The 24,962-nt window shown below is 41.3% G+C and overlaps 1 protein-coding gene across 2 annotated transcripts in view; it reads left to right on the top strand.

Annotated features, from left to right (window-relative positions):
* Positions 1–24,962, top strand: part of CNTNAP2 (contactin associated protein 2) — a 1,988,831-nt gene that overhangs the window by 873,456 nt on the left and 1,090,413 nt on the right. For both annotated transcript variants that reach the window (XM_075586746.1, XM_075586748.1), the window contains one exon: positions 1,897–2,044. In XM_075586746.1, the coding sequence (XP_075442861.1) occupies positions 1,897–2,044 (148 nt within the window). The remainder of the gene's footprint in view (positions 1–1,896; positions 2,045–24,962) is intronic.

The raw sequence follows: 24,962 nt of genomic DNA, 5'->3' as shown, positions 1-24,962 counted from the left end.
TAGGGGGGAAAATACTATTTTAAAGGCCTGTAGCCATAACTTTATCTGCTTCATCCCTACAACATTGTTGACCACATTTAAATAAATACAGGCAGGCTGCAAAGTGTCCTCCGACACTGTCTGGGAGCTGTCTTATGTATAACAGTACTTAGTAAGTGTGGCCCAAAATTCACACGTCTACCAAAATATCCTATATGTAGTTGCATTAAAAACTTCACAATATTTTACTAATAACTAAGTAAATAACTGTAGGACGATGGTGGAACGAATGAAAAGAACACAATCCCATAAAATAGACCATAATTTCATACATACGGAAGCAGAAGAATAAACAGAGAGCACGTTCAGGCATCAGATACAGTAACATAATACGTCATTCCCATTTCATAGAACATACAGTATAGCCATAAATAAATGAAGAGAGATGGCAGGTATTACCAACATTGTTTTCTTTGTTTCATTAACAAATAAGGTAACGTTTCCTCTTGCCAGTCTACCTTTACAGCAATTTAACAACAGTGTATATTTCAAGCATGTCAGAGCAAGAACTTGAAATGGAGACTATTGCAGGGATTTTTAGCTGTATAAAATATTCATATTAAAAATACATATTTTATGATAATCTGGAACATGCTAATAGGGTAATGATATTCATAATGGATTTTCAATGCACAATTTCACTTACTACTGTAGGTACAACATTCTTTTTGCACATATTGCTTTTCATTTCTTTTGGTTTCATCCTGATCACATACTTAATTGAGATTTTTTTTAATGTTTTCTACTTTGTAAAAATGTTGCAAAAAATGTTTTTAGCAGGAACCTTAAACTTTTTTAGTGCTAGAGGGACCATCAACAAATGCATATACAGTACAATATGCATTACCAAGCACATAATAATAAATAGTCTAATATTACTCAACAGAGCGTGGTCCGATCCCCTTCTTTATCCACAAAAGACCACACTACAATGACTTCACGGGAAAATAAACCGGTCACAGATTTTTTTAAAAACATCCCATTGAATAAACCAGTGACCCAGCCAGCTTGCTCCACCCTTATTTTAAGAGCAAAAGGTATACCCTCTACTCGTACCCAACAGTACAACTACCCGCCCAGGCAACATGTCTCGTACAACACATCACACCAGAAGGTCACTCCAATGTTGGCCACCCCAGCCAGGCATGACACCGCCTTCCCCATAAATGTAATAAGAGGCTAAACTGATTCAATCTCCACACTTTTTTCTCCAGCTGCAACAACAAACCCAAACATTAACCTGGCACCCTATAACTATATAATTATATATATATATATATATATATATATATATATATATATATATATATATATATATATATATAAAATTATATATATAATTATAACTATAACCAACACACTTTTCACAGGCACCACCGCCTTTATATATATATATAATTTCATATATTCATTATCTGCATTCAACTAATAGATTGGCACTTCTACTTCAAAAAGTAAGAGGAAGGTGTACCTACTCTCCCTTCACTAAAAAAAAACTCCTATCCCCCACTCCCTCATGACCACATATACATAACCCTGGGGAGGGGTTCCATGGCAACTAAGTTATCCCGTTACTTCACTAGGACTCCTAGGCGCTCTTTTCCTTGATACATTCCTCAAGACACCTTATTGCACCAGAAGACACCTTACAGCCCATTCAATTGAATAGGTCTCAATGAATCTTCTGGAACTGGAAGGTATCTTATGTTATACAGTAGCATTGATAAGAAAATATGATCCAAAATGCACAAGTCTATATTTGCATCTGTATCAATTGTGTTTCTTGATCAGTGTCAAGTGACAAGTGTCTCATTGTTTGATCGTAATCAAAGTTTTCTATATGTATTTTCCCAACAGGCATTTCCTGGAAATGTTAACTCAGACACTGTGGTTCGACATGACTTGCAACATCCTGTGATTGCTCGCTATGTACGCATTGTTCCTCTGGACTGGAATGGAGAAGGACAGATTGGTTTAAGAATTGAACTCTATGGATGTCCCTACTGTAAGTTGAGCTATTACGTTCACATTTTTTTCTCCAGCCACCTCCCAAACGATAAGGAAATTGTGAATCTAGAATACGTTTTGTTAAATCTGGTTACAAATGTTGTTTATGAAATCGTAATGAGATGATAATTTAACAGGGAAATTGAATCAACAAATAGAAAGACATACTCTCCTTGGAGTAGAGGGACATGGTCACTTCTATCTCCAAAGACACAGCACAGCATAATGAGAAAACAATATTGTGAGCTACTGCACATTGCCATTGTTCCATATTGTAGATGAGATAAACCAATTAAAATCACATGTAATTCTGCCACATGTTGTTTGTAAATCTTGACTTGTATACTTGTATACAGATTGATAGAAGGCAGGCTAAATATATTTTTTTCCGACTAGCACCTCTCTATCCATTTTTAAGACCCACTTTAAAACACACCTGCGCAGCGAAGCATATGAGTAGCTCTGTGGCTTATACTATACACCTCATAAATCGACCATGGCCCCTTGCAGATACACTTACATACCAGTACCAATTAAATTGTAAGCTCTTCAGGACAGGGACTCCTTTTCCAACATGTTACTTTTATGTCTGAAGCATTTCTTCCCATTATGTGTTATTTGTATTATTTGTTATTTATATGATTGTCACGTGCATTACTACTGTGAAGCACTATGTACATTAATGGTGCTCCAGCTATATAAATAAAGACATACATACATACATACATACATACATACATACATAAATACATACATACATACATTTTGGTTATTTTCCATTGCAATCATTTGTTTAAACCATACAGTTATTATTTGTGCAAACTTCAATTGTTCTTTAATACAGTAGTTAATATTGATAATAAATAAACAGCACTGAAATACTGTAAGTTGTCATTTCATATGCTGTCTTGCATAATTTTTATTAAGATTTACTTTAACTTTTTTACTTGAATCACAACTCTTCATAATAATTTGTTATGGATTGTTGTAAAGGAAAAACAAGACAATTTGTGGCGCTTTTTCACCTTGTATCACATATTGCTAGGGCCGCCGATAGTGGTGGGGGGGAGGTCGGCTGTTCTGTTGGGGTCCCGGCCGGCCAGCTGCTGCCACGTTTGGCTACTGGGCCTCTAGTTGCTGCCAGGCCACAGCTGCTGTGAGGCTCTCTCCCCCTTCAATGCTGCCTCTCTTCTCCTACCGGTCCAAGCCAGAAGTGGGGCTTGCCCAGAAATCGGGCCCAACTTCTGCATTTGCGTGTCTCTGGAAGCCTGAGTCCCTCTCCCAACCACCAAGGTAATTGTTTATTATGTAGTGTGGGTATTGTGTGTGTGTTGTGGTTGTAGTAGAGTGTATGTGTAGGGGGGGTTGTTGGGGTAGTGTGTGTGTGTGTGTGTGTGTAGGGGCTTGTGGGGTTTTGTATGTATTTGGGGTGCCCTGGGGTTATTGTGTGTGTTTGGGGAGTTTGTGGGAGTATTGTGTGTATAGGGGGGTTGTAGGGGTATTGTGTGTTATGGGGGTATTGTGTGTGTAGTGGGTATTATGTGGTGTGTGTTTGCAAGTGGTTTGTGTGTGTGTGTGTGTGTGTGTGTGTGTGTGTGTGTGTGTAGCAGGGCATTGCTGGGGCATTGTTTCTGGTTAGTTTATCTGAGTATTGTGTGTGTATTTAGGGGGGGATTGTGGGGGTACTGTGAGTGTATAGGGGGGTACTGTGGGGTATTGTGTGTTTGCGTGTTTGTGTGGGTATAGGGGGCATTGTGGGGGCATTGTGTGTGGGATTTGAGGGGATATTTTGTGACCGGGGGGGGGGGTGGGAGGGTTGGGTAGGTGGTTGGGTGTGAAGTGGGAAGATTGAGGGAGTGGGATTGAGGGAGTGGAGGGGGGATTGAGGGAGTGGAGGGGGGATTGAGGGAGTGGAGGGGGGGGCATTGAGTGATAGTGGAAGGGTGTAAGAGGGAGGGAGGAAGGGGGAGCGAGAGAGGGACACAGGGGGGAGAGAAGAAGAGCGTAAGACACAGAGAATGAGGGAGAGGTTGAAGAGTTTAAGACAGAGGTGGAGAGAGAAATACATGGGGAGGAATAGAGGGGAGTGAGAGAGCGAGGGTGTGTGTAAGAGACAGAAATGTGAGCTCTCAAAGCCACCAACACGGGTGAAGGGCCCAGTGAAAACTGTAGTCCTGGGCACGGGGAAAGCAGTCGGTGGCCCTGCATATTGCTGCTGAAGAGGTGTATTCTATAGTTGGAAAATATGGAAATATTTCTTTCTTAATTGTTGGAACATTTTTCTAATGCATACAGATTAAACAATATATTTTGAATCCAGTGTAAATAGTAGTATTGTGGATATCATTAGCATGGTAATATAGTCATCATATCCCATAACTCACAATAACACATACTGTATATTGGCACAGGATAAAATATCCAGAACACTCAAAGAACAGAAAAGTAACCATAATTTGTACAAATGTTTGTTAGCTGTGACACCTTATGGTTACTGTGTAAATAATATTTCATTAGTAGCAGTTCTCAGTATTTGGAAAGCTAATTGTAAGAGATCCAGAATTTTTTCTTGATGTGTTTTGTTGTTGTTGTTTTTATATCTACCTGTAGAGGTGGAATGATACAGTGTTAGATGTTGCTTTTTAATTCACATAGTTGCTGCTTCAGCTTTGTCCACTTACAGTACACTCCATGTTATCTTGTGTAAATCCCTTTATCTCCTGTCCTTGAAAACGAGACGTACAGCGTTGTGGCTATTTCCTTCTAAGATTTGTTGATAAAAAATAGAGATCCAGACCTTGAATGAATGCAATCACGTGGGTCCTTCTGTGAATGTAGTCAAACTTGCCAATCATTTCTGCACACTATATTGTCCATTGGAATCCAGATTGCAGAAATAAAAGGGGAAATGTGAGTTTGCTTGTTGAATATTGTATGCACTAAAGTTATTGTGTTAGTATCGTTAATGTAGTACAGGGCATGCTACAACATATAAATAATGTTTTATGAGTTAGTACTGCATTCCACCTTCATTTACTAATTCATGTTATTCAGAGGGCCAGATTGACAAAGCTCAGTAAAATCAGGGCTCATCACATACTCTTATCAAAATTCTTTACAGACAATATGTTCCCTGAGGTTAACGCAAATCCACAAAGCTAATTATATACAGTATAAAAACAACAGCCATTATTAGTTTCATTAGCATAGGCTTAGCGGCATGTTAAGTTAGCATTGCCTCGCGCTACAGGTGCGCCGACGAGTATTCTAAAACTTATCTGGGGCAATCACCAACATGACTCAGGTACATGCTGGGTACATGCTGCGCATTTCAGTGACATTTCTGCAGACAGACTAATTGTAATGCCTGTATGCCCGCAGACCTGGCCAGTCCCCAGTACTGAGGTGGGTAAGGTTTTAACACACACCCACAGCAGTGAGGGCGTGCCCGGAGTGTGGTAATGCGTTGCCGGGCCTGTAGAGAAAAGGTTAGCAGATACTTGCCATGTCCTGGGTATGAGAGTTTGGATAGTAATGTCCGTGTGCCAGAGTTCAGGGGTAATAGAGGTCAGCGTAAACAAGTCCATAAGCCAGTGTTCGAGGATAGGAGAAGGCAGCGTAAACGTATCCGAATGCAGGGTCCAAGGGCAGGAGAAAGCAGGGTAATCCAATTCAAAGCAGAGTTCAAGCCAGGGAGATCCAGAGGTAAACAGGGACAGGAACCAGCACTGAAAGAGACAGGAGAGCCAAGCATAGAGACTGCACACACAGGGGTCACAAGAAGCTATGCAGAGCAATGAGCTAGAGGACAGACAGGGATTAAAAAGGAGGGAGCACCAATGGGAGTGAGAGGAGGAGCAGAGGGTTGAATGAGGGGTTGAGCACCAATGGGAGAGAGCAGAGGAGCAGGGGGTAGAGGGAGGGATTGCAGAGATAGGTCAGAAGGAGTGAGGGAGGAGACAGGTAAATCAGACAGGGAAATAGCTTGCACACTATGAGGGGTGGAACCAGGGCTCATGGAAGACCTAAAAGTGGAGCGTGTGCGCGCGCCTTCTGTAAGGGCTGGATGGGCGCACACAGTGTGTGCCAGGGAACGTGAGGGGCGTCGTGCCGCAGGGGCGCTCACCACAGACGGCGAGGGTGCAGGAGGCGCAGCTGAAGGAGGTAACGTGACGGGAGAGAGAATAGAGAGGCGCCGCGAGCGCTGAGTGACGCGGGAGGGATCAGGAGTTTGGGGGTAAGTGCGCACCTTGCGGGGAACGCACGTGACAGCTGGACGTGCATCCAGATGGGGCGCAGAGGAATGGGTGCAGGAGGAGGAAGAGAGAGATGAACGAGGAGGCGGAGGAAAAGGGTCAGAGGCAGGGAGATCAGGGGTGACGGGGACACATTGGAAAGCAGGAATCCCCTGAACCGTCACACTGATGACCCATTGGATTAACACAGCAGGGGTACCTGGCTGTCCCATTCAAACTGAATAGGACTGCCAGGGACCTCCGCTGTGTTAATCCGACAGGCCATTAGTCTTTCTGCAGAAATGTCACTGAAATGGGCAATATGTACCCAGCATGTACAGTACCTGAGTCATGTTGGTGATTGCCCCAGATTTTCCAAGACAAGTTTTAGAATAAAGGCTGGCGCAGCAGTAGCTTCAAATAGGTGGCGTAAAATAGGACCCTCTCTCTCATTTCTCTCCAGTAATACCCATATTTCCGTGTCTGGAGAGGATTTGCTACCTAGTATGTGGTGCAATACCTATTTGGAGCAGGAGAGCGGAGCTGATCAGGACAGACTTAGGTTCGTTCTGTGGTTCGTTCTGTGGTTCTTTCTCTTTGGTGTTTAGCACCTCCAGCTATAGTGGTTTCCAGGGTATCCAGAAATTAGCCCCCACTTGCACTCTTTCCCCCTCAGCCCAAGGACTGACACTCAGACTGGGGTATATTAGCACAGGATCTTTATTGGGTGGCGCTCACTGCAGTTCTTCCCTTACAGCGGTGCATGGTCTCAGAGGTTTCCTCCCTCTGGATGGTGAAGGCCCTGATCTTTCAGGCCTATGTGGGTGATCCTGATGTTCCCCCAGCTCAGAGGCTGGGGTGAGCACGCTCATCCTGCCATAGGAGAGACTGATAGCTCTTTTCTTCCTCTCTTCACTGGAGCAGGAAGAAGACTGAAGACTACATTTGGCATTCCCTTAATTAAGACAGGAGGGGCGGGCTCATGATCTATACCTATTCTGATAGGCTTACACAGGCCAAGAGTCACCACCTTGCTCTTGTCCATGATAGAGGAACATTGTGGGGCACAAACCCATATGATTAACCTATTACTGCCTGCAGATAACAGGACTTAGATAACAGGATGGGGAAAGAAAGGCAGATTAGACATACCCTGTTACACGTCATTAAATCCCTGTGTTCAATATAACGGAGCTCTGGAGATATGCGTTGTCAAAGGGAACACCTCCTTGGCATATCATTAGCACTAATGTCCGTTATACCTAAATCAAGGCCCATTACTGCTGAAAACAGCACTTAACATTGCGTTAGCGAGCTCGGAAAATACCTGTTAGTCCTTAACAAGATGTTAACTTAAGTTAATGTCTCAGTAAATCGGAGCTACGGGGATTTGGGTCAGTGAATTTTCCATCCAATATGTTTCCAAGAGTGATGCTGCAGATACTGTACAGTATGTGCCATATGTTGTTGAGTTATATTTCCATTTCCCGAAGCTTAATAGCATAACCTTTACTGTTACTAAAACCCATTGTATAAATAAGATTGATGTCCTCTTACCATAAAACATTTACTACGCATTTAAGTAAATATTTAATAGATTTTCTTCATATAATGTACGTGATAACAAAAGTATAACTGTTTTTGAATAATACGTAACAGGAGCTAATTACCTTTCTATAAAATAAAAGCTAAATTAAATAAAAAACAACTTCACATATGTTATACATAGTAATCCTTTTGAATTCCGTCTTTATACACACAGGAATAGGTTATATTGGGCTACATCAATATAGAGCAGACTTAACTATCATAGTCCTATCTGAATATACACGGAAAATAAAGCATAAGAATACTGTAATTGTATTATGTGATAGTTTCACCCACTTAGGTAGTCTTATTAGTGAGTCAGAAAGTGATACCTGAAACCAACTGAGAGAATAGTAATTATATTCATCTCTTCCTTGAGAAGTGACTGTGAAATAATTCCCAAATCAGGTTATAATTAAACAGAGACATCCCTTTAGGAGTTTAATAGGTATGATTATCAAATTTAAATCTATAATGCTTGTGTTTGTCCTTGCTTCTGTTCTCTTTAACTCTTTAAGTGTCAGAGGGGCTGTGGCACCTGAGTGTCACAGCCCCTCCGGCACATTGTGATCAAATAATCGCGATATCACTGGTGATGGGAAGACGTTGCGACAACGAGTATTCTAAAACTTGCCTTGGAAAATCTGGGGCAATTACCAACAATACCCCAGTAATGCTGCAACATTTTCTGTGACATTTCTGCAGAAAAACTAATGGCCCATCGGATTAACACAGCAGGGGTCCCAGGCAGTCCCATTCAGTTTTAATGGGACTGCCAGGGACCCCCGCTGTGTTAATCCGATGGGCCATTAGTCTGTCTGCAGAAATTTCACTGAAATGTTGGCAGCATTACCTGGATATTGCCCCAGAATTTCCAAGGCAAGTTTTAGAATACTCTTCGTCGCACCTGTACATGAGCACAGAAAGCGATCTGCCCTAGAAACTGACAGATAGTCCATGACGTAAACCCTGATGTGTTAGACCTCATGACGTAGCCTCTAGCATGTCAGACTCCATTACGTAGCCCCTGGCGTGTCAGATCTCATGACGTGGTGACTAGGTTATAGGGAATCCAAATGGTAATATTTGGGAAATGTAATTTTTTTTAAATGATCATCTATAAACAGTATCTATGAAGTACTTTAATAAATATACCCAAATGTGCAATAGACAAATAAATGTACAATTTTTGGAAAATTAAAGTCTATTGGCTGAAGAACTGATAATAGGTAAAAACAGCACAATATGTATCCATAAAAAGGAATACCATTTAAATCAGATAAATCTGGTGCAATTCTTTTGCACTGGTTTTGTTTCAATTTTTCAGCTGTAAAACTTAAGTAAATTAGGTAATTTTACCAATTACTTCAGTAAATTGTAATGGAATTGCATCAAAAATGTGTGTAAACAACAGAGATTCTATAAAGATGTAAGTAACCCAGAAGGTTGTAAGTTGCATCCACTGAGTATCTGCCTCACCTCAAACTAACTTCTTGATTAATAAACCCATCGGAGTTGTCCTGTATACCTACAACTTTAAAATTCAGCATGAACATTTTTCATTTGTGTTTCCGTTTTTCTGGGCATACTGTATATCTGTAAAATGTCATGCACTCCATAGATTCATATCAACTACAAAATACTTTTTTGTAAGTGTCTCACATCATAATGAATTTGAAGGATGCTGACGTTATTTACTAAGCAGTGCTATGGCATAAGACACCTTCCGACAGAGGCAGACATGGCAAAGCATCGCTTAGTAAACATGGATCTTTATCGTCTTCCACTCTCAATTTAATACGGTAGGTCTGTTGCATGTAATTGTCAACTGTCCTATACTAATCTCTATATTTAACCTGGCACAATATTATATGTTGCATTCTCTGCAATTATACAATTTTCAATATAGTACAGCATGTGTAGCTTTCTACGTCTAGCCTAAAAGATTTCAGCTCCATACATTTGCATTAGGCTGAAATATTCATGTGCCAGTAGTAAAGTACTTCATAGCATATTAAATAAAGGATTCAATATGGTGTGAAGATGTCATCCACCAGCACTGAAGAATACCTCAGCAGCATTCAAATAAGTACAGTAGGCCTAAAATATTCTCTAGCACTGTGAAGTTCTTCACAACATATTGAATAAGTCCATTAGGAATAGATTCATGTAGCACCGGTACAGGTTAGTGCACCCACTCCACCATTAACTGCCATTCAAGTCAGTGGGAGTAATTGCAGTAATCGGGTACGCTAACCTGTACCTGCCCCATTGAGTGTTCAAAGTCGACCATGATAGTATTGCAAACTCACTGTATTCCCTGCATTTAGTATGAACCAATTTTACAATTATTAAGAAGATGTTATATAATGTCACATACAGGTACAGTAATAAAGATATGCCCTACGTGATTTTATAAACATAAAATAGAGAATGCACACCTGAAGACTTTGGAAGTGACATTGTCAGAGAGAAAAACAATGTAATCTAACCTCTCCAAAAACTCTGACCTTGTTGTGTCCTTGTCATTAAATATTTTGAACCATTTTTATTAAGCTGTGCCACTGTACTACATAAGACACTTTCCAGCCTATTCAAGTGAATCGATGTCTTCAAACACCATACGGTGTCTTGTGGGCCTTTGTGTTTACTGACAAATACGCTTCATATTTAACTATCATTGCTATGTCAGTGGCCAAGAGTATTTAGTTAGGGTTATTGATAATTATGCATATCAACAGTTTATTCAAAATTAACACATGGCTGGGTCATTCAAGTTTGTAAGATATTTCCTGCAGCAAAAATACACTTTCTGGATTAAGTGCTAGCCAACATATGGAGTAGCTTTGGGATTTCAATAGAACTCTGTTCCTATTGCAGGTTAAATTGTTAGTAATTACTACATGTCTTTGCAAATTAAACCATCTGTTCAGCTATGCATTTTAGTGTCTCAATTCCCCTTTTTAATAAAACGATGTGGTAGCCCTTTAACCCTTGTGCTGCCTGAGGGGCTTGTAAAGTATTGCTATATAATGTTGAAGAAGTCTCTTCAGTAGCAAAATAATTCATTTTCACTTTATATATGGTTATGTTATTGCATTTGCCACTTTGTGTTTGTACATACACTTTGATAGTACTAATAATAGAACTCATGCATACGGATTGGCACATTCCTTTTTAGTTATATATTGTTGGCTATATAGTGTAAAAAGGCCATGTTTAGAAAAAAAAACTTTTTCTTAAAGTTTTATATCGTTGTTCTACAACAGTGTTAAATAAAGGGGTACAGAAAGTTAAAGGTACAGGTGATGGGAGGGGGGCACATTGGTGCCATTAACACAGTACAATCAATTCATCACTTGTACAATCTTCTAGAAAATATTCAGTTCATTTCACGTAGTAAGATCCACCAAGTTAAATGTCATTTTACATGTCAAAGGGGAAAGTAATGTACAATACATAATTATTTGCATTTAGTAGGTGGAATTAGTCCAAAGGGCTCAGATTTCACAAAAGTGATGGGGGCTATTTGTAAATATCAACTTCACACCAACCTAAGTATGCAACGTGGTGCCAAGAAGTTCAACAATAATTAACAGTGCATTAACTAATTAAATGAAAGTAAGTGAATGCATCCCTCATGCTGTAAGACTGAGGAGGAGTTATGGGATGAATCACATTTTGGAGAAGTCTAAATATTGTTTATTATTTAAGTAATCTCCCAGATATTACATAATTACAGTAACAAGTGCAAAAACAAGCGCAAGTGACTTAAAAAATAAAAATAGGTAATAAGTAGTGAATATAGGCTAACAAAACTGTTATACCAAAAGTGCAATTCTGCTCAACATAGAGACTAACACAGGTGTCTCAAATGTAAATCTAAACCCAGAAAGCAGCGCAAATGCACTCGGGTGATTAATAATGGCTATGTGACCCTGTACGTAAGAGATAATAGACAAGATAACCTTACAGCTGAGATCACTTACATCTCAATCTTATATTTGGATGAAGATCTCCAGTAGATCTTCTCACATGGCATTTATAGAAGAAAGAATAAATTATAGTGCAATAAGTCTTCATTCTATTTTAGAATGAATTGAACAGGGGATAAAAGCCTACTCACATGATCCTAGTAGTAATCAGGCATTAATGGGTTATATCCCACAGGTGTATTGGTGGCACGCAGGTTCCTAATGGAATCTCCTCTGTGGTGTAGCCCAAATAACTCTCCATAGAATTAGAGGAAAAGTCAGAATATGGTGTAATACCTTTTCTAAAGTTATAAACAAATGGAAAACAAGTGGAGATAAACTCACATTCTCCCACTTGCAACAATCGCATGTGAACCACACAGGGTCAAACAAGAAGTCAGCAGCCAGCCTCCGACAGACAAGATGCTGTTCCTCCGCTCCTCAGCACAATCTATTAATCACACTTCTTGATCGTGACATCATGACTTTGGGTGGGTGAGATCTCAAACAAGCATCCTCCACAGCAGGTACCTCGGCTCTGCGTTTCACTGTCTAAGCAGCTAACTTAGGGGGTTGTAGACCTACAGATATGCATGTAGATATAAATGCATTATCTTGGTCATTTGGAGACAGGTTAGTGAATCCCACCATTACAACAATTATAAGCAGGATGGGTCACAAACCCTATTTTTGTGTGTCAGCTGTAAAATGCACTAGAGAGCTGAATAAAAAGATTCAATAACCAAATTTCCGAAAATGGAATAGAATGTGAAATAAGCTGGGGGGGGCAGTTCTGCCAATTGCCCTATTTTATATATTTCCATTTATCTATTTTAGCAAGGCGCTTAGAAAAGTTATTTCCAGAGATGTGCTTACCAGTGCTAAATGCTAGTATTAGAGATGTGCAATGGTGTCTTGCTTGATTTTACTGTTTCCTAGGAATTGTATTGCTATTGAGGTCACAGCACAACATTTTTGTGTTGGTTTCTTCTTTTATTCTCTATTCTCTTATAATTGTAACATTTTGAAATGGGCGTGTGTGAAATTTGAAGAATCCCAAGTACAGTATGTGTCCTTTGTTTTTCACACATGGCTTCTCCATTTTGGCTTTATTTTTGTTAAATAAATCATGACACAGTGTAATATGTCATGTGTTATTGTTCATCTGAGGTTGTATTTATCTAATTTTAAGACCTGCTGAGGAACAGATGATTTTTATTATGTCCTGATATGTAAAACCACAGAATTCAAAGAGGATGTACTTTCTTTTTCACACAACTGTATATTCTTTATGCTTCTCAATGGGCAAAAGTGCTATTAGCCAGATTACTTTGTTTGTGTGTTGGGGGTACTTTTGTTGGGTTGGTTTGGGGTTGCTGGGTAGTGTGGTTAGGCCCTGCGAAGGGGGTGGCAGGAGGGGTTTACTCCTTCATTACCTTAGTGGTTAGACACTAAGGTAATGAAGGGGGATAAGTAATGTACCATTGATAGCCACATTGGCAATCTAGGCCCACATTGAGGGACTATGTATCCAAAGTACAAATCAATGGGTTTATGGTTTAACAGTTATTTTAAATATGTGTAATGTTTTAACTCTTTTTTTTTCTATACAGGATTGAACCAGGGGGTCTCCAGAAATGAACCCCATTATTGTCAGCTCCAAGGATCCCCTGTTTCCAAAGATACAGACCTCTGTACCGGGGTGTCGGTATCGCTCTGCAAGTTTAAATGTCTCGGTCATGTGGGCCAATAGACAGCCATGACGCAGGAGATTTAAACTTGCAGGAGATACCGGCACCCCTTATGGAGGTCCTTATCTCTGTAACTAGGGGGGGTCCCCAGAGCTTAAATTAATGGGGTTCAGCTCCAGAGACCCCCTGCATCAATACCTGTGTAGAAAATGTTGAAAAGCTCATGAATTTCTCCTGTAAGAGCTGCACAGGGAGACACAGAAAGAGACGGGTTCTCTCTGGGTCTCCTCTGTGCAGCTCTAAGACTGCTTGACCCAGTAGGATTAGCACCGCAGGAGTCCTGCTTTAATCCTCATTATTGGTGTACACAACAGACACATTTGAGTTAGATGGGAAAATACAGTAGCAAGAATATACTGTAGAAAAGTTTCAGGAAATCAAAACATTAAAAGTAATGTTTATTGGTGCAATATGTTTTCCTTTTGTGTTTAAACTTCTTTGTAAATAATATTGGAGAAATGTTTTTCTTTACTAGTTTCGGATGTTGTAAAACATTTGGTAATATTAGATAAGAGATGAATATAGACTGACCAAGCAGAATCTAGGAAGGATAAATATTATGCACTAGTCATTTTTTAATGGCTTGTAACATTGTAGCTGCCTATTCAGTAATGTCCTGTAGCCTTTATTGGTGATTATTGAACATTCACTTGAAGGGTAGATAATGGTCAATGGTCAATAATAACCATTGTTTCTTAGTAAATATTGTATACCTCTGAAAGCCATAGTAACAACTTCCCATCTTCTCCTGGATTACAGTCTCTGGAAGCCCTATGATGCAGCTACTACATAATGTGGGCTGGCGCCCCAGGTAATTCATGATATAGTAGCTATGTCATGATCTTCTTCTCATTTTCTATGGGAAATACAAATTCTCAGATCTTGCAGTCAAACATGTGAGTGGGAGAGACTGAAATAAGAGTAGGCCCATCAGCTTATATACCTCCATCCACATTAAACTATACAAAAGATACTTGGGAAGATACCTCAGAGACAGAGAAATACATGGGAAGTGAGCAAATCCATAATTGTAATATATTTTATTTCCAGGTATCTTACAGGTATTATTTGTATACTTCACCTTCACAGCAAAGGCCAAAATTCACCAGCAACTGTATCCACACTTACCGTTCGTATGGCTGCAAGTGCGCACTGAATTTGTACTTTGTTTGCTGTACAGTATATAGAGGGACACAAATGCTTTGGCAAAAAATAAGGCTCAGTGAACAATTTTTATCATGCATTCCTAAGCATCAGTGTATTCAAGTGATTTTCACTTATTTTGTCCTACTGTATATTACTTGGGTATTTCCAGTAAGACAGGTTTTTGAACCACTTATATTTAGGGATTGTTTTTGTCTGCAATTTTTAATGTCTTTACTTAGCGGTCCAAAACGCTGCAATTTTTTACTTGGCATACATCTGTTTGGCAAATGATCAGAAGCAAATGAAAGACTTTAACAAGACTTATGTTTGACGCACTCAACAAAATAGCACAATTAGTGCAATACAGGAAAAACTTTGGGTGTGGAATCCTCATACTCTATTCACCATACAACTTTTTTTTTGCTGTATTGCACTATTTTTGCTTTTTTATTTGGTTTATATCACCCTTGCGCTCTCACGTTCGTTTGCATCCATTTTAAATAAACAGTATATATATATTTTTTTTTTAAAGACTCTCTCCTTTCTGTTATTTTTCTGTGTCCAGATCATAACTATTGGATTGTTTGAAAATGATGTCCAAAAAGATTTGCCGTAGTATTTAGAAATGTTTGAAATTGGCCTCACCATCACTGTGTCTTTGGAGGCAATTACACAAGTGTTTCTACCAGTAATGTATTCATAATGATCTCCTGGGCATAGAAATTAGAAAATGAAATGTGTGCCAAAGGTTACATTTGTAAAACTAATTCAACCTTATGCATGCCTCTGCATTGCTTAGATACATTTCTATTCATTGCTTCAGATAATGTGCTTTTAACTTTGTAAAATTTGGACAGGCTAGCAAACATTTTACCTTACTTATCATCCAAAAAGTACATTTTGTACGAAGGGCTGATGAAAGACCTCATTCTACCAGACATGACACAGTGGTAGGCAGAAGGCAGTTTACGAAGGCGTTAGTAAAATAACTATGTTCCAGTCATTATGTTTCCTCCAATTTTACCCCTGTGTAGTTTTCTGTTCTGTGTAAGATTACTTTTGATTGCATAAAAATAAGCATGCAAGGAAAGTATTCGAACAGTTATAAATAAAGCAAAGGCAGTGATGAAAAGTGGATTAAACTTAACAAATGACAAACCATACTGTAAGATTAGTGCCGGCACCCTAGGCGAACCTTCAGCCCTGCTCCCCCTCTCTCCTCTAACCCCCCCCACCACGCACTGAACTTTCAGATTTTTTTAAATGTTATAATTGCCCAATTCTTTCTCACCCCCTCCTCTTTATCGCTCGTCTCACTCCCCTCCCACTCCTCATCTCTCACCCCTCCTCCTCTCTAACCACCTCTCCCATTCCTCCTCCCTAACCCCCTCCTCAATGATCCCCCCTCCTCAATTACCCCCTCTTTCTCCTCTTCCTCTAATCCCCTCCTTCTCTTCTTCTCTCCCCCAATACTTCTTTTCTTCCTCCCTCACCCCTCCTCTTCTTCTCACCCCTCCCCTTCCTCTCTCACCCCCCTCCTCATCCTCTCTCATCCACCCTCCTCATCCTCTCTCATACCATCATCTTCTTCTCTCACCCCTCCTCTTCCTCTCTCACCCATTCTCTTCCTCTCTCACTCCCTCATTCTCCTCTTCCTCTGTCACATCATACTCTCTCGTACCCCCTCCTTCTACTCTCTCACTCCTCTTCTTCTCTCACCCCTCCTTCTCCTCTTCTTCTCACCCCTCCCCTTCCTCTCACCCCCTCTCCTCTTCCTCTCTCACACCAATCCTCTTTCTCTCTCACCATCCTTCTCCTCTTTGTCTCTTACCCTCTCCTTTTCTTCTCTCACCCCTCTTCCTCTTCTTCTTGTCTCACCCCCTCCAACTCTTTTTGTTTCACCCCTTCTACTCTTCTTCTTCCTCCTCCTCTCACCTACACTGGCGACACACTTTATTCGAGCTCGGCTAGTCCCACGAATTCGGGTATACCCGGGTGTATTGAGGTTTGTGACTGTTTTCTGCCCGAGTGCATTGAGGTATTTTCCAAGCAGGGATTGAAGCATTTTATTCCCGCTGGCTGCAATACTGCACAGTATATATATATATACTGCATTACAATTCATGAATTTATGCCATCTGGTAGACACGCGAAGCATTGCAGCCTATTAAATCTTAATCATTATCATTTAACAGATCAGCCGCCCGTCAGCCAGGCATGAACCCAGGCTGGGAAGGCAAACGCAACGGGGCTTGTCAGAGGTGAGGAGCGGCGCATTCCAGGTATCTGCCAGGTACATACTGGGTATTTGCTCGAATAAAGTGTGTCGGTGCAGTACCTGGCTTCGGTGGTTTGAGGTGGAGGAGGGCAGCAGGAGAAGAGGACAGAGGAGAAGGATGTCAGGCGGCAGAGGGAGAAGAGGATGGAGAACGGCAGGAGGAAGATGGTGGGCGACAGCGGGAGAACAGGACGGAGGTCTGTGGGAGCAAAGCAGGATAATGCCGTAGCAGCGTCAAACACAGAAAGTCAGTGAAGACTTCCGTGTTGCACTGCTGGGGTGCGCTAGTCCTTGGCCGTCCTCCAGTGCTACCCTGCTCCCATGGTTCTCAGTCCTGCTCTTCTGTCCTCTTTTCCCACTGCCACCCACCGTCTTCCTCCTCTGCTGCCTCCGCCGCCCTGGGCGACCACCTAAGTCGCCTACTGGTAGCACCGGCATTGTGTAAAATAGCTTATATAAACTCATGGGATAACATTAAGTAGTTGAAGTGGCATAAAAATGTAGATGCAGATAGTGAAGAGGAGCGCACGATCCGGTGGGAGCAAGGAAAGGACCCAAGTAGTGAAAAAATGAAAATTTTATTTGGTCATGAGACCTTTAAAATCCAACGCGTTTCGAACGCATGTGCGCCCTTTATCAAGGGCGCACATGCGTTCGAAACGTGTTGGATTTTAAAGGTCTCATGACCAAATAACATTTTCATTTTTTCACTACTTGGGTCCTTTCCTTGCTCCCACCGGATCGTGTGCTCCTCTTTACTATCTGCATCCTACTTACCTATTGGAAGCTGCACATCCAGCCAGCCACACTGAGGAATTGTGAGTACTTATTCTGCTAAAGGGGTACCTGCCAATGAGATGGATTGTGGGGGGTTCATTCCCACCTATTAACTGTCTTCAGGAGGAATATACCCATTATTATTAGCTATATTGCTGCTACTACTCATCATTATTTTCTTCCTTATATCCACGGCTGTTGGTTCTGGCATATTGATTATATTACCTGGCATTTGAGTGCCCTGTATGTCGATGTCCTATGTATGATTTAAATAACTTCTAAATGTATTGGACAATGGGGCAAATTTCATTCGGCTGCATTTTAGAGAGATGTATATATTATTTATGTCATCAACACAGAGAGAGAGACATTAATTCCAAAATAAATCTCTATTTTGTTTCAAATGAAACTGGCACTGTAATTGTATAAACACAAAAGTAGTGTTACAACAGATTTGTAAATAAAAAAATGGCGGTAGCCTGTACCCCTAGTATCATCACATTTTGATGATGGCTCTTACCATGAAGTTATGCTGTTTATTTACAGTACTGTATGTTTTTAGTTTTTATTAATTAGTCCTATTTTTTTTACATAGTTACATAGTAGATGAGGTTGAAAAGACATACGTCCATCAAGTTCAACCTGTTGTATGCTATATTATATGCGACAGATACTTATCCTATATTTTTACTTACAGTATATTGATCCAGATATATCGTTATATGCGACAGATACTTATCCTATATTTTTACTTACAGTATATTGATCCAGAGGAAGGCAAACAAAAAGACCCAGTGAAATACAGTATCAGCTAATGGTATCTCATAGAGGAGAAATAAATTTCTTCGTGACTCCAAATATTGTCAATTAAATTTCTCCCTTGATCAACATCATTGCCATGTTTACTTACAGGCATACCCCGGTTTAAGGACACTCACTTAAGTACACTCACGAGTAAGGACATATCGCCCAATAGGCAAACGCCAGCTCACGCATGCGCCTGTCAGCACGTCCTGAACAGCAATACCAGCTCCCTACCTGTACCGAAGCTGTGCGCAAGCGAGGAGACTATAGAGCCTGTTACAAATGCGTTATTTACATCAGTTATACATGTATATGACAATTGCAGAACAGTACATGCATCGATAAGTGGAAAAAAGGTAGTGCTTCACTTTAAGTACATTTTCGCTTTACATACATGCTCTGGACCCATTGCGTTTGTTAATGCGGGGTATGCCTGTATTTGGTACTGTAAATCCCTGTATACATTTCCTTTAAAAAAAGTTGTCCAACCTTTTTTTGAAGATATTTATTGTATCTGCTATCACAATTTCCATGGGTAATGAATTCCACATTTTAACTACCCTTATACACTAACCTCTTGTGTGGCACCATATCAAAAGTCTTTGCAAAATCTAAGTAGACCACATCAACTGCATTACCCTGATCATACTTTCTACTTACCTCCTAAAAAAACCTAATAAGGTTTGTTTGGCATGACCATAAATCCATGATAACTATTACTAATCATTTTGTTTTCCATTAGGTATTCCTCAATATTATCCCGTACTAAACCTCCAAGTAGCTTCCCCACTATTGATGTGAGGCTTACAGGTCTGTAATTCCCTGGTTGTGATCTAGCTCCCTTTTTAAATATAGGCACCACATCTGCTTTATACCAATCGTGTGGTACTGAGCCTGTGGAAATGGAGTCCTTGAATAATAAATGTAATAGTTTGGCGATTACTGAAATTGTCTCCTTAAGAACTCTTGGATGTATGCCATCGGGGCCAAGTGCCTTATTTACTTTAATTTTAGAAAGCGGCCTATGAACTTCTTCCTCAGTTAACCAATTGTTCATTAATATAGAGGTTGTGGCTTCATCCTGTGGCCCTATTATTGTATTTGATTCTTCCCTGGTAAATACAGAGGCAACGGATTTGTTTAATACCTCTGCTTTTTCCTTATCTCTAATAATTTGCCTACCCATCTCGCACTGAAAGGGTCCTATATTTTATTTTCTAATGTTTTTGTTATTAAGACTTCTTGATAAAGTGCAATTTTCACTGCACGAAACGCGTAGAAGGTTGCAGCCTTCCGTTTTTAATGTTTCTACAATAAAGAAGATTTTTGCCAGACCTGCTATCACCTTTCTTGCTGTGCGTTGCAACAACAAACTCTGTACTGGATTCTTCCCATTGGCGACAGCACGCAAACTGAGAGGATCCCTGGTGACCAAAATCATTTGTGAGTAATACCTGGGGCCAGCCCAATGAGGTTAGGGGTGGGTGTTCTTATGCAACTACCCCTGCCTTCAGGGTAACTGGAGTCCTTTATTAGGTTGTATATTATTCATGTCCCAGGAGTTTGCCTCTGTAATTATAATTGATGGGATTTCATGCTTGAGCACCATATTACCCTTTCTGTACTATTATTTCATCTGCTCCTGCCTTTCTATTCAAATTGGATTTAGTCTTTAGAAGTATTATCTGTATTTAATATCGGAGTCTCCCTGCTTGCCAAACTCCCACTTGCCCCCATTCTACCTCCATGAACCCTTGCTATTTCCCCATCCCTGTCTATTCAATTTAGTTCATTATCTGTTTCTTGTCCCTCCCTCCTCACCCTAGTGTAAAATTTGATCCAAACTTTTTAACTTTCTCCCCCCCAGCACAGAAGTTCCCTATTCATTGAGGAGCAATCCATCCCTACCATAAAGATAGCACCTCTCAGAAAAGGAATCGCAGGGCTCTAAAAATCCAAAACCCTCCTTCCTACACCACTTTCTTAGCCATGCATTAACCTGCCTAATCTCCATCTGTCTCCCTGCAGTAGCACATGGCACTGGTAGTATTTCAGAAAATTTGATCTTGGAGGTCCTTGCCTTAAGGTTGCGGTCTAGATCCCTGAAATCATTTTGTATGACCCCTTCATCTTTCTCTAACTTCACCATTGGTGCCAACATGTACCAAGACTGCCGGAGCAGTCCCAGCCCCTCCCAACAATCTACAGTGGCGGCCGCCTTTAGCCTCGTGCGGCCGATTCAACGCGATTTTTAAAACCGCGGGCAGATGCAGCATGTTCCGGCCATTTTCCGGCCGTTTTAGGTGCCGCGGGCGGTTTCATTGTTTAGCGCTATTAGCGCTGTCTAGCCATGAATGTGGCTGAATGCGGCAAAGTGCGTGACATACGGAAAACATCCCCGAAAAAATTCGGGGATGTAGGAGGATAAAAGGGGCCGCAACAGTTTCTAGCCGATCCGAAATGTGCCGAACTCGAGCTCCTGGGAGACAACAAACTGTTCGGTTCATGCATTAATGGCAACAGATTGCCCTATCTAACTTCTTAATAATGGAGTCCCCTACCACCACAAATATTTATTGGTCTCTGAGTATCCCTCTGTGCTGGAGGAACTATTCCCCTGGCTGCTAGAAGAATTAGTCTCTCCCAGCCTTGCCATTCCTGCCCTGACACTCCCAATATCTTCACTCAATCTGGCAAATCTATTGGGATGAGTTTTCCTCTTCTCCCTGCTTCCCCTTCTAACTGTTATCCAGGTACATTACCTACCTGTACCTCACTCACAACTCCACCCTCTGCACCACTAGTACCTGCTAGAACCGGCTTAGTGAGCACTAAACTCTTTTCAAGATTGTCAATGTCCCTCAATATTGCAAATTGCGTCTTCCAATCAGAAATCTGGGACTCCACAGAGATCACTTGCTCACACTTCTTACAGAGGTATTCTCCCTGAAGCAGCTACTCAAAGTGCACATACTACATGTGGCAAATGTGCACTGAGTGGCATTCCCAATCCTGCTCATTGTTGCAACTATGGAGTTATAATTGCTAACAATTTACTGTACTTCAATCTACTATACTTTGTTGCATGCCTTCCTTGTTCCAACTCCTTCTGGTCCTAACTCCACACTTTATATAAACAGCCCTCCTTATTAGCAAAGCTGGCTATATATAAGTCCAGGAAACAGCATTTGGATGGGGCAGGATCCCTAACATGCCTGGCTCTGTTCCGGGTGCTGGTGCGCTCCCATATCTGAGCAGAGTACGCCCACACTGTGGCCATATCTCAAGACAGATGAGGGTGATAGAGCAGTCATATGGTTAAGGGTCCAGGATCTTGTTTGAGACTCATTGTAAAGTTAATTCCCCTTTCTCGGTGACAGATTAAGACCCTCTTGGGCCCCTAGGCACCAAGACTTTGGGGGCCCTCCTCCTGCAGCATCACAGCCCCATGACAACGTAACGCTGCAGGATGTTGGCCGCTCATAAGAATGTCAGAGACACCCGTCTCTCTGGCCAACTGGTAATGGGAAGATGTATAAATATGAGAGAGCCTGCTTTAAATCCCACTATTATTTTTTTAACCTTGGGCTACAAAGATTATATATATATTTTTTTTTTAATTATCGTGTCTCTTACACTGTTCCTGCAAAAACATGTGCAGGAGAGTTAGACAGAGGGGCAGCGGATGCAAGAGAGTTAGACAAAGTGCATACAGGAGGTAAAGACAAGGGCAGTAAGGTGGGCAGGAGGAAGAGACAGAGGATAACAGTGAGTGCAGGATGGAGAGTGATTGTGGCAGGAGGAGGAGAGACGGGGATAGGGGTTACAAGAGGAAGAGATAAGAAGCAGGGGGTGCAGAAGAGAGGAGGGCAAGGTGCATAGTTCCTACCTTCCTATAGGAATTAGCACATCCCTGGGAGCCTCTGAACTGAATGGCTGATGCCTGTCATGTCATCTCCTCTTTCTGGGGGTTACAAAAAAGATTGTGGGATTTGTGCTCCTGCTGTCTTAAACTGTTCAAACATTGGATCTGGAACTGGACTACATCTCCCAGAAGCCCTCACACAGGGCAGCCGTGAAGGGGGGAGGAGGGGACAGCCGGGGTTGGTTTCCTGGGCCCGCTGGCTGGGGGGGCCCGGCCAGTGCTGCAAATTTCCCCCGACCTCTGGCCAGGCCCTGCTGCCAGTCACGGACGGGCCCAGCTCTCAGCTGCCTACAAGATCTTTCCTCTCGCTGTCCCACACCGCCGAGCTTCCACTGCCGGCCCGTGACGGGGCTGTTATATGTATTGGGGGGCTTGGGGGAATTTTTATATGTATTGGGGGCTTGGGGGAATTTAATTTGTAGAAAAGGGGGCCAAACACATGTATGCACACAAGGGGCACTCAGCCGTTAACTTTCAGCGGTTTATTTCTCCAATAGTGACACTAAACCACGGGTGCACTGTGCCTTTAAGAAAACAAACTCATAAAATAAAAACCTATTTCCTATAGGGAAATGAACTAAACTTTGCTGTGGCCCTTTCTAATGGCACTGGCCAGCTAAACTTGTTCCCAGCCCAAAACATATACTATCCTATGCAACCAAACAGTCTTTTTAACATTATAGAGTCTTATTGCTTGCTTATCTGTATTATAGGGGATTCCTATCCCAGGGTCTCTGTCTAACTCCAACAGCAAACAGGAATGCCGGTTCTGGGGAGCAGGCTGTGTCCAGCCCGTAGAAATCTTTATCCTGAGTGGGGTTCCCAGCTGGTCCCAGCAGCCGTGCTTCCTGCAGGGCTGGGGAACCACAACAGCCAGTGTCCTTCCTGGCTTGGAGAAAATCAATCTCGCCCTTGCTGGGGAAAAGCAGTCTCTCTTGTGCAGGGTACTTCCTGCCTTTTTAAACCTTCACTTAGGAGTGCTGTCTTAATTAGTACCAGGTGCCGCAAGCTCCCATAGAGGAATCTAACCTCCTGGAACCTATCAACTCCGCTAGCTCTCTAGTCCATAAGGACAGTAACTCCATCACAGTATGTATGGGGGGGGGGGGGGATTATATGTATTGTTTTTTTTTATATGTATTGGGTAGGTGGGTATTTTGTATGCATTTGGGGGGTGGGGGAGGTTGTATATATTTGCGGAGGTGGGGATTTTTTTTGTATGTATTTGGTGGTTGGAAGTTTTTTGCTTTGGGGGTGGGAAGTTTTTTTTTTTTGGTGGGGGGAGTGTTCAAAACTGCAGTCCTGTTTTAAATGACCAGAACATTAGCACAATGCTCTGCCTCCAGCCAGGGACAATTATTAAATGATGCATATACACTACAGTAGTTTTAGAACCCTCTTGGACCTGGAAAAAAATACAAATAGGAAGCCAGCAGGGTTCCAAACTCTTTTGATACTTAAGAGCAGGTAAACATACTGTACCAGAGCCAATGCATTTCTGTCTACAATTGCGTTATACAGTACAGTATGTCAAAAAGTGGGAATAGAGCTAGTGAGGAACAGCAGCCCTTGATGTATTTGATTTGCTTACATTGATTATACTGAGCATAAGGATCATTATGTGACTGCTCAGATGGATTTGTGCCAAGGATTGTTACAAAGGATGTAAAATGAACATTGCAAGCCTTGTCACAGCTGGTCATTAGGGCACATTAATCTTCATAAACAGAACTGTGATCAAAAGAATGACATTGCCCAACAAATATTAGTTTCAATTTTCTCCACTTGTATGAAGGTTCTACCTAGCCCTAAAAGCAAGTCTAAGCAATAAATTAATGCCAACAACTTGACAAAGTTAGTCAGGAAGTAGCTTGGGTGATGGATAAACATTTGGAGACATAATGAAGTACAATCTGAATTAGTTGTGCTCTTGATAATACAGTACTCTGATATTTTTTTCAGGACAAGAGGCGTTAACTCTATTTTCTGTTGGTACAGTATATATTTTCTAATATTAACAAATTATGTTTAGAAATAGACCTGCAAAATAGCTATATTAAGCCAGATCCCAGACCACTAAATGTTTAGTTTGATGGCAAGGCTCTAATGTCCAGCTTGACCGTAGCTCTATTTAGGATGACTATTTTAATAATGTTGCTTATTTTGGACATATGCTACTCCTACATACTGAGGAAAAAAGAGAGAGATCCAGCGCTACACGGATTTCAGGATAATGAATTTATTGTGCCACAATAAATTCATTATCCTGAAATCCGTGTAGCGCTGGATCTCTCTCTTTTTTCCTCAGTGTACTTTGGAAATTCCTGGCAGGTACTTCCTTGAACCAGCAGCACCGGTAAACTGTATGTATTTGTTTATATATTGTGGTGTGCAGCCTTAACCCCCCTTTACATTGATACTCCTACATACTGCACAGTC

The sequence above is a fragment of the Ascaphus truei genome, chromosome 2 (genome assembly GCF_040206685.1).
Source record: "Ascaphus truei isolate aAscTru1 chromosome 2, aAscTru1.hap1, whole genome shotgun sequence".
Taxonomy (NCBI): domain Eukaryota; kingdom Metazoa; phylum Chordata; class Amphibia; order Anura; family Ascaphidae; genus Ascaphus; species Ascaphus truei.
Note: the sequence above shows the minus strand (reverse complement) of the source record. Positions and strands in the feature narration are given on the sequence as shown.